Raw genomic sequence first — 20403 nt, 5'->3', positions numbered from 1 at the left:
TTTGTTTGTTTTTACTTGTTTTACATGACCCGACATGAACCGATTTTTTTCTATACCTAGGGGTCTAAAATCTTAAAAAAATTTCCGCACCCCCAGGAAAAAAATCCTGGGTCCGCCACTGGTTGACACGTTTAACCCTTGTAGTTTTATAATCTTCCGATTATTTTCACAAACGGCTTCTTATATCCAATTTATCACTCGTTTAAGAATATATTCTTCATGTATGGTCATTCACAGGCTCAAGTTTGGCATGTTGACACTTTTAGTCCCTTCGCATACATATTTTTACTGTTTGTCAACTTTAGTCCTTCAAACTCAATCTTTTACATATTCAGAGTTTAGGACACGTGTCCTTATATAATTGGACACGTTTTTACGTGGTGTTACATCCTCACCCCCTTAAAAGAAATCTCGACCCCAAGATTAACTGGAATAAGTGAGGGTACTTCTGTCGCATAGTGGACTCAAGTTCCCACGTATATTCGGGACCTCTACAGGCATCCCATTTGACCTTTACTATAGGCACATGCTTCCTTCGAAGCTTTTTAACCCGATGATCCTCGATCGATATAGGTCTTTCAACAAATCTCAGGCTTTCATCAATCTGTACGTCTTTATGAGATATAGCTCGCGATTCATCGGCTAGATATTTCTTGAGATTACAGATGTGGAACATATTATGAATTCCACTCAGCTCCTCAGGCAAGTTTAGCTTATAAGCTACACTGCCGACACATTCGATAATCTCGAATGGTCCAATATACCTAGGGCTTAACTTGCCCTTCTTACCAAAACGCATCACACCTTTCCAGGGTGATACTTTCAGTAAGGCTTTATTGCCAACCTCAAACTTTAGAGGTTTTCGCCTCTTGTCAGCATAACTTTTCTGCCTATCCCTGGCAGCTTTCAGGCGATTGCGAATCTGGACAATCTTGTCCGTTGTTTCAAGGACTATATCAGGTCCTGATAACTGAGCTTCTCCTACTTCGGCCCAACAAACAGGTGTTCTGCATTTCCTACCATAAAAAGGGGCAGCCTGAATGCTTGTATGGTAGCTATTGTTATAGGAGAACTCGATTAAGGGTAGGTGGTCATCCGAACTACCACCTAAATCAATAACACATGCTCGAAGCATGTCTTCCAAAGTTTGAATTGTACACTCCCTTTGTCAATCTGTCTGAGGATGGTAAGCAGTACTAAAATTCAAACGAGTGCCCAAAGATTGTTAGAAACTTTTCCAAAAGTGAGAGGTGTATCTAGTATCTCTATCAGAGATAATAGATACCGGCACTCCGTGAAGGGATACAATCTTATCCACGTACAACTGGGCTAACTTGTCGGAGCTATGAGTCTCCTTGATGGGCAAGAAATGTGCTGACTTAGTCAGTCTATCAACTATAACCCATATGGTATCATTTATGTGCCTTGTTTTAGGTAACTTGGTTATAAAATCCATGGTTACCATCTCCCACTTCCATGTGGGAAGTTCTGGCTGTTGTAGCAGACCTGGTGGCTTTTGATGTTCAGCTTTAATCTGAGCACAAGTCAGGCACTTAGCTACATGTGTGGCAATAGATTTCTTCAAACTTATCCACCAATAATTAGCCTTCAAATACTGATACATTTTGTCACCTCCAGGGTGAACTGAGTATTTGGAGTTGTGGGCTTCCTGGAAGATTACATCTGGAAGCCCTCCATGAATAGGAACCCAAATTCTTCCATTCAGTCTGAGGATTCCATCCTTACCAGGTGCTAACTGTTCAACAGTTATACCTAAATTTTCATTCGGAAGGTTGGCTTCCAAAATAGCTTCTTTCTATGCAGCTAATAGCCTTTCATTCAGGCTATTCTTCAGCTCAATGCTCTTGGCATTGATCCTGATTGGTTTGACTCCTTCCTTTCGGCTTAGAGCATCAGCGACCACATTCTCTTTACCTGGATGATAGCGAATTTCACAATCATAATCATTTAGAGTTTCCATCCAGCGGCGCTGTCTCATATTGAGATCTTTTTGATTGAATAAGTGTTGAAGACTTTTGTGATCCGAATAGATCACACATTTAGTTCCACATAAATAATGTATCCATAACTTAAGTGCGAATACAACGGCACCCAATTCCAAATCATGGGTGGTGTAATTCTTTTCATGCACTTTTAGTTGTCGTGATGCATAGGCAATCACCTTGCCTCGCTGCATGAGTACATAACCCATACCGGTGTGTGAAGCATCACAATATACAACAAACTCTTCAATTCCTTCAGGTAAAGATAATACCGGAGCATTACTCAACTTCTGCTTAATAATCTCAAAGGATTCTTGTTGTTTTGAACCCCAATCAAATTTCACATTCTTACGGGTCAAAGAAGTTAATGGTGCAGCTATTCTCGAGAAGTTCTCAATGGATCTTCTATAATATCCAGCTAAACCCAAAAAGCTGTGAATTTTTGTTGGCGTCTTCGGTGCTTCCCAATTCATAATGGCTTCTATCTTGGCGGGATCTACTTGGATACCACGCTCACTAACAACATGTCCAAGGAATTGGACTTCACGAAGCCAGAATTCACACTTGGAGAATTTAGCATACAACTTCTCCTGTCGAAGCAATCCTAAAATACATTGAAGGTGCTTCTCATGATCAACTTGGCTACGAGAATAGATAAGTATGTCATCTATGAAGACGATGACAAACTTATCTAAGTATGGTTTGCAGACTCTATTCATGAGGTCCATGAATGCTGCTAGCGCATTAGTGAGCCCAAAAGGCATCACTAAAAACTCGTAGTGTCCATACCTTGTTCTGAATGCTGTCTTAGGTACATCTTCAGTTCTAACCTTGAGTTGATGATACCCAGATCTCAAATCAATCTTCGAGAAATAGCTTGCCCCTTGGAATTGATCGAATAAGTCGTCGATCCTGGGCAAAGGATAACGATTCTTGATCGTTACCTTATTTAATTCGCGATAATCAATGCATAAGCGCATTGATCCGTCCTTCTTTTTCACAAACAATATTGGAGCTCCCCAAGGCGAAGAGCTGGGTTGAATGAAACCTTTTTCCAGTAAGTCGTCTAATTGAGTTCTGAGTTCTTTCATTTCGGTAGGCACTAGACGATAAGTAGCTCGTGCAATAGGTGCAGACCCTGTGTAACACCCCGTGTTTCCGAAAGTCAAAGTCGAAGTCAAGATTGAAGTCAAAGGAGGAAAAGATCGCTAATAGAAATCTGTCACTCCTTACTCAATTACTGTTTTGACTTCTTTGACTGTAATTATTCTATTTTATGTTTTTACGTTAGTTGTATTATGTGGAGTATTTAATTATAATTGAAGTAATCGAATGTTTATCGCTACAAACCGCTTACGACTGTGAATAATAGGAAGTAACAATGCGATAAAGTCAATTGATCAATAATCGAACTAATCTAATCATCAACGAACTCGAAACTCGAATAACGCAAGGGTTGGTTATTGTTATATGTGTGTGTGCGCCTTATGTGTTGCTTGTGCATGCTTACTTTATGTTATGTGAGATAATCAATCGAATCGCAATCGAAACTCGAACCACAATCAAAACTCAATCGAACTCAACCGAAACCGAATTATGAAAATTGGTGGAGAAGAGATAGCGCGAGATATAGATGCTTGTATGTTAGATATAGTAGTTGGGATTAAAAGTAATTTGAATAGGAAACTCTATCGTACTCGCATCGTCTTCAATCAAATCGAAATATCAAAAATCGTCACATTGAGCACTCGAATCGTGCAGCTGATCGATCAGGCTACCAGCCAATCGAACAGCCAACCGATCAGACTACTGTCCGATCGGATAGGCTGTCCAATCGAGCTGCCTGGCCGATCGGCCAGCACTTTCCTCTGTTGGCATCATATAAATACCCCTGTCATTGTCATCTTTTCCACTTTTGGAAACCTCTGTCCGACCAGCACGCTTAGCTCATCCTCTTCTCATATTTCTCTCGATTCTGGTAAGATTTCATCCTAAATCTTGTACTTTCTTGATCTACACGCACTCCTACACCTTTCTATCTTTCAAATCTTAACTTTTAACCATGAAATCATCGAGATTCAAGTGTTCTAGGATGATGTCATCATGGGTTCTTGAAGAACTTCATGTTTTGGCCTCAATCCACCAAGAATAACTTGGATCTAGCCGATTTCCACATAAACAAACAAAGATCTTTCATAGATCTAAACATATACATGGTAAAAAGGATTGAAAGATGGTTTCTCCAACTTTCTTTCAACTCTTTTACACTCAATGCCTTCAAACCGATAGAAACGGAGCTTGTGCCGACTTGCTAATCATTCCGGTGGTTGCATGGCTCAAGATCCGGATTCTACCCACGAGGTTCACCGATTCCGGGTTAAACGTTAAACTCCGTTCCGAACAGTTCACCGGTCAGATTTGGGTGATTCCTGTCCGATCATGGGAAACAAGTAAGAACGAGGGTTCTATGGTTCGACTCGTTCTCAAAGTACCTCGATAAAACGATAAAACAGTCAGAACAACCAAATGTTAGACGAATAGGCTGATAAGGTCAAGGTGCTGACCGATCGGACTGCTGTCCGAACAGATAGCCAGCCGATCGGACAGTCAGCCGATCGACTGGCCAGCCGATCGGCTAACACATGGTCCCACACTATCAATTTATTTTGAAGTTGAGTATTGAACGAACCGTTGTTCGACCGGACTACCGTCCAATTGGATTACTCTTCGGATCATGAGATACTATACTTCAACACTTAATCGAATTTTTCAACATGTTCGATGCACTAGGAGTGCCACCCGATCAAATAACAGTCCGATCAGGTGACACCCTTCTGAGAACTTGTTTTGCTAAAAGTACCTAACCGATCGGGTTGCCGGCCGATCGAACGACCGTTCGATCGACCGACCTGAAAGGTAAAGATACTTCAATGTTTTCAAATGCTACAACGAAAACTTCAAATGCCAACCATCATACACAAACACATCTTACTCTAAGGAAGAAACAATCCACTCGAACAGCCATCCGATCGGTCTACCGACCGACCGGACAGCTGTCCGAACGGACTGTCCAACGAACGGTCAGTCGTCCGATCGGACTACCGTCCGATCGACCAGCTGTCCGACTCTCCAACACTTGTTTTTCGTTTTACGCATTGCTTATCGTTATGCTATCAAACTATTCAGGCTAACCCTACTCTCAAGCGCTCCCTTCAATCCATCAACCGCTGTGAGTATACTCGAACCCTTTTTGCTTTCGCACTTTTGGGTGTTACATACGTTACTTATTCTAAAATCACAATCGAACACACTACGCAATGCTTTATACGCTAACCGTTATCGCATGTATTACGTGACTAAATGAATGCTTGTTGTTATGTTTACACATGGAATGTTGTCTACCAGCCTTAACGATGATAGTACTATAGTTTGGACTCAGCACCCACTCACACGGGGGTTGTTAAGGACAATTACTTGCATGGATTACTGTGGTAGTCATGTATTGCGAACTGCCTCGGGCAGTCAACCCGCAGTCATTAGTATCGATAAATCCATGTCGATAATTAACATACATCGTTTTCCTCTGTGTACGTGTTAGTGTTGGGATTGAACCCTATCAGAGGAACAGATAATTAAAGCCAAAACTGGATCAGAGCGGTGGATCCAGAATCAGAAGATGTTTACATACAAATCTCTCCCCTTGAAAGTGATTTCAACATCTGCTGACCTCCTATCTGCTGATCTTGCTAAATGCTGACCTACAACTGCTGCTCAAGTAAAGACCTGATGAAAGACTAAAGCCCTGCTGATTCAATCTACTGCTTTGAGTCAAGCTCTGCTGATCCGGACAAGTGTTGCTGGGTTCACAGCAGTGGAAGGTTGCAGCAGCTGATCAATAGTCTGTTTTGTAATGTAATGTAATAGCAGTAGTTAACATAGCAGTGTTTATATAGATCAGAGGTTAGAGTTTGTTAGGAGGTTAGATGTCACTTTCATGGTGACGTCAGCTAAGATGCTCAGTAGTTTGCAAGTGCCTATAAATAGATCAGTACTTTGTACTGTTCTATTAGCTCTTTTGCATCATCGTCTTCTTTGCACGAATAAACAACTGAGCTCTGGCTGAGGGGGAGTTTGCATTCATTCATCAATCATTGTAATCATTATTGAAATAAATTCAATCTTCCGATTCATTGTGTAAAGATGTTTGATCAAAGTATTACTCTCGTTTGATTGTATGCAAAGTTTGTTTTCATCATAATTCCGTTGCACACTCATCCATTTTCATTCTAATTACAAACACAAAATACAATCAGAATCAAACTCAGATCCAACAATTGGTATCAGAGCTTGGACAGTCAAATTTGATTTAACAATCATTTTGACGTAAATAGTTCAGCTCACAACAGTTGATACTGATCGTTTGTTCGTTTGTTGAAAAACAGAGTAAGGATTAATCACCATTAAAGTTGATTTCTCAGTGTCTGTAAAACAACAAGAATGACGTCACAATCTCAGGATGATAAAAACAACATCGGCTCGCTTTTTAAACCACCTATGCTAAAAAGAAATGAGTACAACATCTGGCAGAGGAGGATGGGTCACATCCTCGCTCAACAAAGCACAGGTTGTTGGAGGTCTGTTGTCTTTGGTCCCCATGTTCCTACAGTGCCAAGCGCTGAAGATGCTAAAAATTTCGTTCCAAAACCAGTTGAAACTATACCGAAACGGACTTTCAAAAGATCGAACTAGATGCTAAAGCATTTAGCATCATAGCATCAGCGCTGCCCAATGAAATATATGCTGGACTGTTACACTGTAACAGTGCCAAAGAGGTATGGGACGCGCTTAAGGAACAGTTTGGGGGAACCGAAGAAGTCATAGAAAACAATAGGGAAATCCTGAACCAACAGTATGAAACATTTTGTCATGTTAAACGCGAATCACTGACGCAACAATTCGAGCGTTTCAGTTGTCTCATCAGTGAACTGAGGCTTGTTAAAACCACTTTTACAAACTCAACTCAAAATAGCAGGTTCCTCAGGTCACTGCCAGAAAAATGGGAAACCATAGCTTTTGTCACCCGAAATTCACCTGAGTTCAAGGATCTGACCTTGACCCAACTGCACGGTCGACTCCTGACCTACGAAAGGGAGTTGAACCAGAAAAGGAAGTTACAAGAGTCAGGAAAAACCGTTGATGATTATACATTCGGTAACACTGCTCTTCTGGGTCAAGAAGAATCTGGGAGTAGTGCTAAGGATCAGGGTTATGATTACTTCATTGACATAACTGCTGGTGCAAATTTTAACAACCCTGATCCTCACACTGCAAGTTTTGCATTCGCTGCAAACGAAAACCAGATGTCAGACAATCTAAGCTTTGAACTCAATGATTTACAACATTTTGATCCCACTGACTTAGAGGAAATGGACATTCTGCACCAACTAGCCTTGCTAAGTGTTAGAACTAGCAAATTTTATAAAAGAACAGGGCGAAAATTCCCAGGTTTGCATGGGAATCTAAGGGTTGGGTTGGATAAATCGAAAATCAAGTGCTACAAGTGTAACAGGTTGGGACATTTCGCTAGGGAGTGTAGGAGTCAAACTACTGGTCCCATAATCACCCATCCTAGCTCAAATCCTAGACCTCAAAATCAAGGCACTGTGCACTATGCCCAATATGCCCCAGCAGCTCAAGTGAACACTGCTCACTATGCTGCTGCCCCTGTGCCAGTACACTACGTCCAAACTACTGTTCCACAGATCCAATATGTTCAAACCCCTGTCCCTCAGGCACAAGTGCAGCCTGCACCTCAAACCACTACTCCAGCAGCAGTACAACCAGATCAACAAAGTTTTTTCACTCAAGGGTTTGTTGACTGGAGCAGTATGCCTGAAGACCTTAGTGATGAAAATTTTGCACTCTATGCTTCCAATGTTTCTTCTCATAATGAATTTTGTTTGATGGCATTAGAGTCAATACAGGAGGGGGTTGGAACTGAAGAGGAACAGCTGAGTATTGAAACAGTGGATGAGGTGACTGAAGCAGTGGTTACTGCTGTGGCTGGTGAACTATTGTTGGGAGAAAGTTCAGATACCCTGATTGAACCACTGACAGACCCATGGTCCGAAGAGAACAAGGAAGAAAAGAAAGAAGAAAAAGCAGGTGAGAAAGAAGAAGGAGCTGAAGATGAAGAAAATCCTCAATGTGATTGTGCAATGATGGCTGCTGCCAAGGTATCACCTCAAGTTCTTGAAAAACTGTGTTCTGACAATTGCATTATTGCTTTTGCTAACATCAAAGAGGTGAACGAAAACCTTCGGGATAAAATCTTATCTGATGAAGTCAAATTTAAAAGATCTCTAAAAGAACTTAAAAACAAATTGGCTGAAAAAGACAAAGAGATTAGCAGCTTGAAAGAAGAGCAGAGCATAACCAAAACCCAACTTCAAACTTTGGTAGAAAAATACCAAGTTTGCAAAAAGGAGTTAGAGTCCACCCAGATCACATATGAGAGATGGGTGGAATCATGCAAAGGGTATGAGGTTATGCTTGAAAAACAGATAAAAAACAATGTGAAATTTGGGGTTGGTTATAGAAAACATGATGATGAAAACACTGCTTTTGAAAAATCTGTTCTAACCACTGATGTACTCACTGAGTTCATCCCCACAAACAAGAATGGCCAAGAAGTTAAAATCACTGACAAACTTGGTAACAAAATCACACTTGACAGACCAATGGGATCCTTTACTTTTGAGGAGCTTGAAAATCACCAGTTTAAACCAAAATGGTCTGATGAGTGTGATATTCTTGAAAATTTCAAGCCAATGGACTTTACATCAACTGATGGTGTTAAAGCTCCAAAAGCTAAAGTCATACCTCTCAAGGAAATCCCAGCAGTGGTTAAAACCTCTGTTGCAAAGGAGTCTGAAAAGAGAAAGAAGAAAGAAAAAATTGATAACTTGTCTTGTGAATTCTGTGAGAAAAGGAATCATCTAACAAAAGACTGTTTCCACTTAAAAGCTTATGATATAAACAGAACAAGTGTCATAGTTCCAGCTGAAAGTTGCATTGTTTGTGGTAAAACAAACCACAAAACTCAAGCATGTGTGTATCTCAAAACCTTTGATGTGAAAAAGAATGAGTACCTTGCTAAAACATCCTTGAGTCCATCATCATCATCTGTCAAATTCACCAAGAAACAACCACTGTTTGTACCAGTTCAAACAGCTGTCACAAAACAGCTGAACCAAACATCTGTCAAAAGAGATGTTCAGGTTACTGATGCACCCCCTGCCAATCAGTTCAGAAAAGGCAAGGAAAAACAGTCTTACCAAAGGATTCCACACGTTTATGAGGCCTACAAAAGGCCCTCTAAACCTAAAGTGAATAGGCATCCTTTTGGTTATCAGCAGGTGATTGGTCAAGACCCTCAACAGTGGTTAGCAAGAAACAGTACTAAAACTGTCCAAACCTGTCACACCCCGAATTTCCACGTGTCACCGGTGGGCCCGGTGGGGAGTATCGTGACGTAGTTGATAACATCATAGTCAAACAACACAATTTATAAATGCACAGCGGAAGCAAAAGATAAATATATTACAATCCGAATATAAAGTAATATCAAGTATTACAACGGAAAGTAGAGGATCCACAGGCGGATCTTAAACTTAAATGTTGTTCGACAGACTTTAGGCGCCTAGAACTTGCAAGATTCCTTATTAACGCCCTGAGCAGCTTCCAGCCTATTACGTACTTGTACCTGTCACTTAGACTTTGGAAAATACGTCAGTTTTCACTGGTAAATACACTCAACTGACTCATTTGAAAAGAGTTTATAAAAATTGGTTTAGGCGCACAAGGCACAAAACTATTTTGACACTTGATTAAGATGCACAAGGCAAGATTAATCTTTTATACTTGGGACAAACTATATCTCATGTTATCAGTTTTACATAACTTGCTCTACATACGGGGCCCGGTTCTATGCCGGTTCAAGATTAACCGACACACCACTATTCCCTTATTGGGAATCCCTTATTGGGTATAAATGATTAATAAGCATAAAGCATCTGTCAGGTGTATGCCCACACCCCGTGCTTAGGTCGTGGCCATTGCATTTAATGAGTCAAGGATATCCAGGACACGGTCGCATTAACCCCCAATGTTTCAGTCAAGCAATACGAATTAAAACAGGTTATTTGGATTTCCCGACTCATTGGTCTTCAAATCCCATACCTGACCATGCGGTATTTATATTACCGTATCCCAAGCCCGTAATAGGGAAAATAAGTTAAGAGTATTTACCTGAGCTAGCTCCTGTCTTAAATAGCAAGAATTATAATAACTCAGCCGTATTCACTTAAGTAAGCGTAGGTACAATTTACCGGAAGGCTCTAGTCTGGAACGATGGTATAAATAACCAATTAGAATACTAACGGGTCTTTAATTAAGCCTAAGCTTAGACCGGTTAGTTTTAAGGAAATATACGGTTCAAGCGCACGATTAAGCGAAGACCGGATAGAACGTGATTTAGACCTGACAAGTTTGAATACTTGTATAATATGGGTATACTGAATACATTCTGGATTTTGAGACCAAAAATGATAACGTTTGACCCGTTTCGGTCAATTTATGCAAACTAGTTACATAAACTGAACCGACGCTAAAAGAGCGTTACGGGTAGCCAAAAGAGTCATATGCAAGTTCCCTGAGATATTATGCTTTAAATATGATATAATATCAGCAAGTTATGTTCTATTATGCCCCGAATGAATTTAAACTCAATTTATGCCTTATAAGGGCATTTTGGTCATTTAAAAGATTATAAAAGAGTTAAATTGGAAATCTGAGTTACGGGTCTGATTTATACAGTAAATATACTTAGTTTGACATATTATAACAGTAGGGTATGGCCCGTATACAAAACTTATCATTTAAAATCAAACTATGCACCGTAGGGGTATTTTGGTAATTTCACAAGGGCTAAAAATGCCAAAACTAGAAATCTGAGTTCAAGAACTTATACTTACTGTTATTTTATAAAAATATACTAAATACATCAGTAGGTATGAACCTTATATGTTTAATTTGGGTTTAACGCATACTATGCGTTAAAAACGCTTAAAAGTGCGATTTAAAGCCGTTTCCGGGTTTTTAAAAGAAAGCTGAGATTTTTATGTTTCCAGAATGCTCAAAATATTTTATTTAACAAATAAAATCAGTAGAAAAAGGTTTGGGATCAAAAGGATTTATAAAACTCATTTTATGGCTTAAACGGTCAAAACCGGCATTAACCGAATCAACTTAGCGACCTATGATACGATCAACCAAAAATTAACTAAAAATCATCAAAAATCCCAAAATATTATATAACATCAGTGGGTAAAAAGTTTTATATCAGAAAGTGGCCTTAAATAGGTTATACGCTAAATGCGCCGATTATGTAACATAAAGCTTTAGTTTTACGATATCGGCCATAACTCAAAATCTGGACTACCAACTGATCTCAAATTTTCGGTGCAAGTCTATAAATCAGAAATAAAGATTTCTACTCTTTCACTTTTCCAAAAATCACGTTTTATATCAAAAAGGGCAAAATAGTCAACTTTAAGCATAAATCGGAAACATGCATATGAATCGGTTAAGCATAGACTCAAGTAGTAAAATTCCAGAGAGTTACACTTAAATAAAAATGGTCAAAAATATACTCTAATACAGATCTCAAACATGCATGCATGGATCCGAATCGAGAGTCAACGAAAAAGTCGTTTTATAAGACTTTCGGTTCCGATCCGAGTTTATACCAAAGATTGTCGAGCTAATCATGATAAAACACATTCTTATATTCATTATAAGTTATTTTTGATGATCAAACTGATTGCATGTCATCTACATTACCATTTATACTATATTTCGCAAAAACGCTTCCTGTTGACTTTTTAAGAACAACTTTGACTCGACAAATAGCATGTTTAGAGTGGGAATCAGAGAATACCCTTTTGAGGGTTTGTTTCCCACATAAATACCAACTTATAAGTGGTTTCAATTTGAGAAATGACAGAGCCAAACTCGTTTAATCGAAAAGTCAAACTATATGAACAATGGATTGACTTTTGGCTAATAATCAAAGCTAGAACGAATTAGAGAATGATATGAGTGCTTACAAAGGTCCTAATGAAGCTTAGATAGCACTATGAGGCTGCCTTGACGACCAGAAGGCTCCTGGAATGCTTTGTGAAGTTTTGATAGTTGGGTGTTCTTGTTTACAATTCAAGTGCCTCAAAAAATGAAGCTTTGATCTGATATAAATGGGAATTCAGGTGTTACAAGAGCATCACAGGTGTCCTAGACATGCATGGCCATCTATTGGTGAGAAATGGAGGTGCTCACAGCTGTTTCCCACTCAAAAATTGGACTAAACAGCCCCTAATCGCGATTTGCTGCACCTGGGCACGGGTCGCGGCCCGCATCAGACTGCCCAGGCGGGCCGCCTGGGTCTGCAGCTCCCAAACATTGTTCAATGTTGGCAGTTTTGGTCCCTGTCTTCGCACGCGAGGTTTTGGCTATTTATTTTGACTCGTAAACCCTCAAACTTGGTTTTTAAGAACCTTGGGACTTTTACCAACATGGTAATGTCCTCGGATAACTTTGCGCTCACCCGAAAAGTCATGAAATTCGACGTTGACGCTTTTAACCCCTCAAGTACGGTTTTGGCCATAACTTTCTCATACGATAACGAAACTTCGTGAAATATTTACCACATATTCTAGTGAGTATATTTTAGCATTACAAAGCTTCGGGTCTGCCAAAAGTTCACTCAGAGGTATAATTTCAACATGTTGACACTTTTAGCCCCTATAGTTTGTAATTCCTCACTTTCGTGCATTTTCTGCTTCGTATGATCCATGATCCATCCGTTTAGGGTTATAAACATTATGTAGGGTTATCATAGAGTCTATTTATCCATTGTTGACACTTTGGACCCTTACGTTCCATAGTTTTCTCCGTTTGTCAACTTTAGTCCCTCTAAAGTTTATTTTCACATACCGGAAGTCTATGACACGTGTCAATGCATTATTGGACGTAATTTTTCGAGGTGTTACATCCTCACCCCCTTAAAAGAAATCTCGACCTCGAGATTTACTGAAACAAATGAGGATATTTCTCTTTCATCGTGGATTCCACTTCCCACGTATATTCGGGACCTCTACGGGCATCCCATTTGACCTTAACAATAGGTACATGCTTCCTTCGAAGCTTCTTCACCTGTCGATCCTCGATCGACAATGGTTTTTCCACGGACTTCAAACCTTCATCTATGTGTATATCTGTATGCGGTATAACCAGTGATTCGTCAGCGAAACACTTCTTCAGATTACAGATGCGGAACACATTATGTTTAACGCTAAGTTCTTCAGGCAAGTTTAACTTATAAGCAACTGACCCGATACGCTCAACAGTCTCGAAGGGCCCTATGTACTTCGGGCTTAGCTTTCCTTTCTTACCAATTCGCATCACCCCCTCCCAGGGTGATACCTTAAGTAACACTTTATCACCTACATCGAAGTGAAAATCTTTGCGCTTTGGATCCGCATAACTTTTCTGCCTATCCCTGGCAGCTTTCTAATGATCGCGAATCTGAATGATCTTGTCCGTCGTCTCGCAAACGATTTCTGGTCCTGATAGTTGGACATCTCCAACTTCTGCCCAACATATAGGCGATCTACACTTCTTACCGTACAAGGCTTCAAAAGGCGCAGCCCTAATACTAGTATGGTAGCTATTTTTATAGGAGAACTCTATCAAGGGTAGGTGGTTATCCCAACTGCCACCTAAATCAATCACACATGCACGAAGCATGTCTTCCAGTGTTTGGATGGTGCGCTCACTCTGTCCGTCTGTCTGCCAACCGTTATGTGGTAGTGCTTCTTGACTTATTGGCGAAACATATCCTTTAATCCTTAGGGTGTAATACATTGCGAGCTCCACCAAGCTCCTTAAATAGGTTTTAGCTCATAAGTTATTTGATCTTGATATATTCGATTACTTCGAATGATTTCATATATTCAGAGCTTACTAGCCTGACAATTAACAGATTGGCACACCTTTCCAGGGTGATATCTTTTGTTGAACCTTATTTCTTAACAAGAACTTAGGAGGTTTGCTATTTCCATGAATCCTTGATTCTCTGCCGAATACTGGCAACTTATAGATGGTTATGGATTTGCTTGATCTTATTCGTTGTTTCCAAGGCAACTTTTAGATCCTGATAATTGGACTTACCAATTTTCTGTCTAACAATAGATGTTTAACATCTTATCTATACAAGGTCTCCCAAAGGAGTAGCATTGATACTTATATAACAACTATTACCGAAAAGCTTATCTTAAGGCGATATGGTTATTCCAACCACTGCTTGAGTAATCTCAAAGAATAGTTGTTCCTTACAGCTAGTCGAATAAATCAACGATCCTGGGCAGCTGATGGAAATTCTTAATTGTTGCCTAATTTGGGTTGCGGTATTTAATGCATAAGCAAAATGATCCGTCTTTCTTATTTACAAAAAAAAATCGGAGTTCTTAGAACTTTGAATTTTGGCTTTACGAAACCTTATCCAAAACTTACTGATTTGGCTCTTAGTTCTTCCTATTTCGTTGGTAATAACAGATATAAGATTCTTACAATAACTGCAGCCCTAAGCGGGATGTTTGTCCTAACATCCTCTTGCCTCTCAGAAGGTAAACATGGTAATTCTTATAAAGAAGCTAATTATGACACATAGAGATGTCAGAGATTTCCGTATTCTCAGGCTTTGGCCCATCTATCGCTTTCGGTGTCAGATAAATGACACATTCCCTTTACCATTGCAAAGATGCCCTAAGTAGAGATACTTATAAGGACATTTTTATATTGGATATCTTCTTTGAATACTACTAGTCGACTTTAGTACAATATGACCATTGGGATATCTTCGGGGATCCCATGCATTAAACCTCCATACTGATCAGGCATGGAAGCAATCTATGGGACACACTAGGATACGCAAATCCTCATATGGTACTCTTATCAAACATAGTTTGGCATTCGCAGACGATAGAAAAACAATGAGAAAATAATAAAATAAAATAATTAATATATATTGTCGTACTCTTTCTGGGGGAGAGTACTCCAGATTCTTATGAAAGGATTATCTCCGAGGATGGAAGAGAGGTCATTAAAGATTCTATTGGTAAATTATACCTCATATTTAATATATGGAGTCCTCATGAATGTAGTCCAGAGTTTGCTAAGCTTATGGTTTGCTAAAGGTTTATTATCCCTTGCATCAATGTAAAAATACTTGGCAGTCACTATCAATGCTAAATGGTAAAGGACGTACCTAATGCTATTATCGATGTGCACTGCCTCAGGCATTCAACCGGTAGTCCAGGCGGTTCCTTTCTTATCCTTCCCAGACCTAGCTGCTCCTTTCTTGGCAGCCTTAGGGCAATTAGTACTGATGTGCCCCTTCTCACCACAGCTGAAACAGTTTGCATCCTTCATGCCCCTACATTCGTGGGACTGGTGGCCAACTCTTTTACAGATGCCACATTGCTTTATCTTTTGGTTCAATCGACACTGCCCCCAATGTCTTCTTTTGCAGGTTTTGCATGTAGGCTTTTTGTTGGAATCCTGTTGGTTATTGTTGAGCTTGTATTTGCTCTTCTTAGGATTCTGAGAGTTATCCTCCTCCCTTCGTCTTTTGTCATTAGTTTCATTTATGAACGACTTTTGTCTCACTACATCTAGAGTGAGAGACAAGGATAGATCTACAGCTGATCTGTAGCTGATTGGCCTTGAAGCCTTAACATCCCCTTTTATTTCTGGTGCCAAACCACCGATGAAACGCGTAATGCGTTTTGGTTCCGGGGTAATTAAATAGGGTACCAGTCTAGATAGGGAGTTGAAGTCGGTAACATATTGCTGACAATTTAGGTTTTTCATTGTGAGATTCAGAAAATCTGCCTCCACCTTTTCCACTTCGTGTTGTGGACAGTAGTTCTCTTTGATAAGGTCCACAAACTTGGACCATCCCATAAGGTATAGGGGAATTTTCCCCGTGGACTGCATCATGGCCCTCCACCATACAAGAGCCTCTCCCTTAAAAGATTGTGAAACAAATTTTACTACGTCCTTATCAGCACAATCGCTGATGTCCACAACCGTTTCCATTTCCTCCAGCCATTCCATAGCATCAATTGCTCCTTTTTCGCCATTAAAATCTCTGGGTTTGCATGAGACGAAATATTTGTAGGTGCACCCGCCCTCAGTTGAACGGGGCTTATCATAGAGTACTAACTCCTGAGGTTCGCTCTTTTCATCTGAAGAGTGAACGGAGCTCTCCTTACGAGCTGATGTATACGTTTCCGTATGGATCTTTGAGTGAGTGACACTCGGTTCCTTTTTGTTCTCAAGGACCTTATCCACAACTTCACTAATTGCTGCGCTAATCAAGGCCTGAAGAGTAGTGCCATTAACATTTATATTTATATTTGCATCCTTGTTTTTAGCCGCTGTATTGCTGTGTGCTTCGTCGGAAACTTCCATTCTGGAGCTTTGGTACTAACACCAAGAATAACATATGCTTAGATGCAAGTTATTATGGAATCATCGTAACGGATGATTTATAAAGTCATGGTATTACTAAACCATAATGGCTGTTAGGGTTATAACTTCCTTATAGTATGCTACTAGAAAGTATGTCAATTATATTTAGCCTAGGTCAAAAAGGACCATCAATCGTGTTTATGGTTTGGACCGAGTCCATTACCTTTTGACTGGGGATCACAATGTCACAACTGTCCTTGTCATAACGACAATCTTTAGATAGTTGGAAGGCTTGCCATGAAGGACATTAATAATCATAGGCCCGAAGGCCTTGTCACAAGGACATACAAAATATGGCACTTAAGGCTTTAATATATAAGCTGCAATCTTATTGGATCAGAGATCTTAAGGTTCGAACATAGTTCTTCACCTTTGGACAGAGAGTCAAAGACTACAACCGTCATCTTTTGGAAGATAATTTATTTTGCCACAAAGGCTAGTCAATGTACATCATTCTGACTAACTAGATGATTGTGAGCCCCAGAGGAGTCAACCGCGGTGAAGCTTTGCAGGCTAACTAACCATGTAATAATAATTGTTTAATTATACAGTGAATTGTCGAACGTGGCGATTAAACAGTCATGGTGTAACTCAACCATATGGACCAATAGGTAGTATTAAATTTATGTGATCATGTTTTGCCTAGGTTTTCAAATAACCATCTTTGGCGTTTAAATGGGATAAAATCCTTTATACTTACTAGACAGGGGACGTAAGTCACGACTGTCAATGTCATAGTGACATTTTATATAGCACAACGGCTTGTTCCATAGGACTTTTCGATGGCACCGATGCCTTGTCACTATGGAAATTTTAAAACATAATCAATGATTCCTTTGGATAGGAAAATTTCCTAACTCATTGTTTTGACCAAAAAGTTATGAAATATAACTATCTTTTTCATGTATGCGTCTTCGCCTGTAGGTATACATCCCAGGTGGATGTTTAGATGTGTACATCATGTTCGACGTTTATTAGCCATGATTCCTATCGATTATATAGGCTGATTAAGGGGTTTGGAAGTTCCTAATATAGAGATGACAAACGTGATTTTATCGCATCACTGTTGTCGGGAGTGTTAACACGTTTTCAAGTGTTAATCAGGATTTGAATCTCTTCTACACAGGTTTACCATCTTAGCAAGGTCTTCAATGACATTCAAGCTAGGTCAAACCTTTTAAGATTCTCCTTTAATACATACACTTAACAGAAAAGGAATAATATTTATTTTATTCAGGATTTTTATCATCAATCCTAATTTATAAGTTAGTAATAGCACAATTGGCCTAGTCGAGAAGACAAGTTTAATTTATAATTCATGATTTCTGAGAATCGAGGCATTACAATTTATCCTAGTTATAAAACATTACGGATATTAAGGTGGCACCAAGGCCTAGTCACAAGGACATTTATAAATTATAAGCTAGGATTTCAGAGAATCAAAGCCTTGAGGTTCGAACCTAGTTCATTACCTTTTTCTGACAGTGAGTTGCAGACTTCTACTGTCTCTTAGTCCCAGAGGACGTTATTTATTACCCGTAGGCACTTCATCCTTAAGGGATGGCTATTTTACTTACAGGGAATTTTAAATAAATCCCAATTTTCAAATTTATTACCCGTAGGCACTTCATCCTAAATGGATGGCTGTTTTACTTACAGGGAATTTTAAATAAATCCCAATTTTCAAATTTATTACCCGTAGGCACTTCATCCTTAATGGATGGCTATTTTACTGAGTTTTAAATAAATCCCAATTTTCAAATTTATTACCCGTAGGCACTTCATCCTTAATGGATGGCTATTTTACTTACAGGGAATTTTAAATAAATCCCAATTTTCAAATTTATTACCCGTAGGCACTTCATCCTTAATGGATGACTATTTTACTTACAGGGAATTTTAAATAAATCCCAATTTTCAAGGATGGCCTGTGTGATTTATACTGCATCACAATTTGCCCAACATGTTAACACACTTTCAGATGTTAACATAAATTTGGAATCTTTTTGACAGGTTCTACCATCTTGGCCATGTCTGCGACGACACGTGGCTAGGTTTCACCCCTAAGATTCTCTTTTTAACATAACGCAGATCAATCCTAAGTTGAGACGTTAATTATGGATCTGAATCTAATTATGGAGATACCATCTTGGCTCTGTCTTAAATGACACCTGAGCTAGGTCTTGTCCCTTTTTAGATTTTGCCATCTTATAATAATGGTAGATCTTATAACAGGATTGTTATTTTAATTTACTTCATATATTATATTCATATATAATGATATAAATGAAATTTAGATAAAACATCCCAATGGTTTTTAAAAGAGGTATAGAATTGCCCAGAAAGGGACTTAAAAGAAATGATGTTGTCACCAAAGGGACCAAAAGATAAATATCGTTATAAAGACTTTTAAGGAAACGATCTTCAGTAAAAGGAGTCTCTTCTTCATTTTAGTTCTGAATCTCCTCTTATCGGTTGTACGTTAATCCGGGTCGCGATACGAAGCTCATCCTTCCCTAGGCTTCTAATGGGGAGAAATCCCATTATAGCTTCTTTGCTTGACGACACATCAAGAATATATAGAATTGAAAACAAAAATTCTCCGAATAGAGATGAGGGTATTCCTATGTTAAGTCTAGACTCAGAAGGTTAATGAATGTGCTATTGTGTCATTGAGATTAAACACAAAAGGCTAGTGTTTAATTCACTCAATGTTGGCTCTGATACCAACCTGTCACACCCCGAATTTCCACGTGTCACCGGTGGGCCCGGTGAGGAGTATCGTGACGTAGTTGATAACATCATAGTCAAACAACATAATTTATAAATGCACAGCGGAAGCAAAAGATAAATATATTACAATCCGAATATAAAGTAATATCAAGTATTACAACGGAAAGTAGAGGATCCACAGGCGGATCTTAAACTTAAATGTTGTTCGACAGACTTTAGGCGCCTAGAACTTGCAAGATTCCTTATTAACGCCCTGAGCAGCTTCCAGCCTATTACGTACTTGTACCTGTCACTTAGACTTTGGAAAATACGTCAGTTTTCACTGGTAAATACACTCAACTGACTCATTTGAAAAGAGTTTATAAAAATTGGTTTAGGCGCACAAGGCACAAAACTATTTTGACACTTGATTAAGATGCACAAGGCAAGATTAATCTTTTATACTTTGGACAAACTATATCTCATGTTATCAGTTTTACATAACTTGCTCTACATACGGGGCCCGGTTCTATGCCGGTTCAAGATTAACCGACACACCACTATTCCCTTATTGGGAATCCCTTATTGGGTATAAATGATTAATAAGCATAAAGCATCTGTCAGGTGTATGCCTACACCCCGTGCTTAGGTCGTGGCCATTGCATTTAATGAGTCAAGGATATCCAGGACACGGTCGCATTAACCCCCAATATTTCAGTCAAGCAATACGAATTAAAATAGGTTATTTGGATTTCCCGACTCATTGGTCTTCGAATCCCATACCTGACCATGCGGTATTTATATTACCGTATCCCAAGCCCGTAATAGGGAAAATAAGTTAAGAGTATTTACCTGAGCTAGCTCCTGTCTTAAATAGCAAGAATTATAATAACTCAGCCGTATTCACTTAAGTAAGCGTAGGTACAATTTACCGGAAGGCTCTAGTCTGGAACGATGGTATAAATAACCAATTAGAATACTAACGGGTCTTTAATTAAGCCTAAGCTTAGACCGGTTAGTTTTAAGGAAATATACG

General features: G+C 39.3%; 1 protein-coding gene across 1 annotated transcript; it reads right to left on the bottom strand.

Moving 5' to 3' along the window:
* Positions 1-1816: 1816 nt before the first annotated feature.
* Positions 1817-2476, bottom strand: LOC118492130 (uncharacterized mitochondrial protein AtMg00860-like). Its single transcript, XM_035989925.1, has 2 exons — positions 2215-2476; positions 1817-1935 (listed from the first exon to the last, which is right to left on the bottom strand). The coding sequence occupies exons 1-2, from the start codon at positions 2474-2476 to the stop codon at positions 1817-1819; spliced, it is 381 nt and encodes a 126-aa protein (XP_035845818.1).
* Between the last annotated feature and the right edge of the window lie 17927 nt (positions 2477-20403).

Source organism: Helianthus annuus, chromosome 5 (genome assembly GCF_002127325.2).
Source record: "Helianthus annuus cultivar XRQ/B chromosome 5, HanXRQr2.0-SUNRISE, whole genome shotgun sequence".
Taxonomy (NCBI): Eukaryota; Viridiplantae; Streptophyta; class Magnoliopsida; order Asterales; family Asteraceae; genus Helianthus; species Helianthus annuus.
The sequence above is the reverse complement of the archived record's forward strand: the minus strand, read 5'-3'. Positions and strand labels throughout refer to the sequence as shown.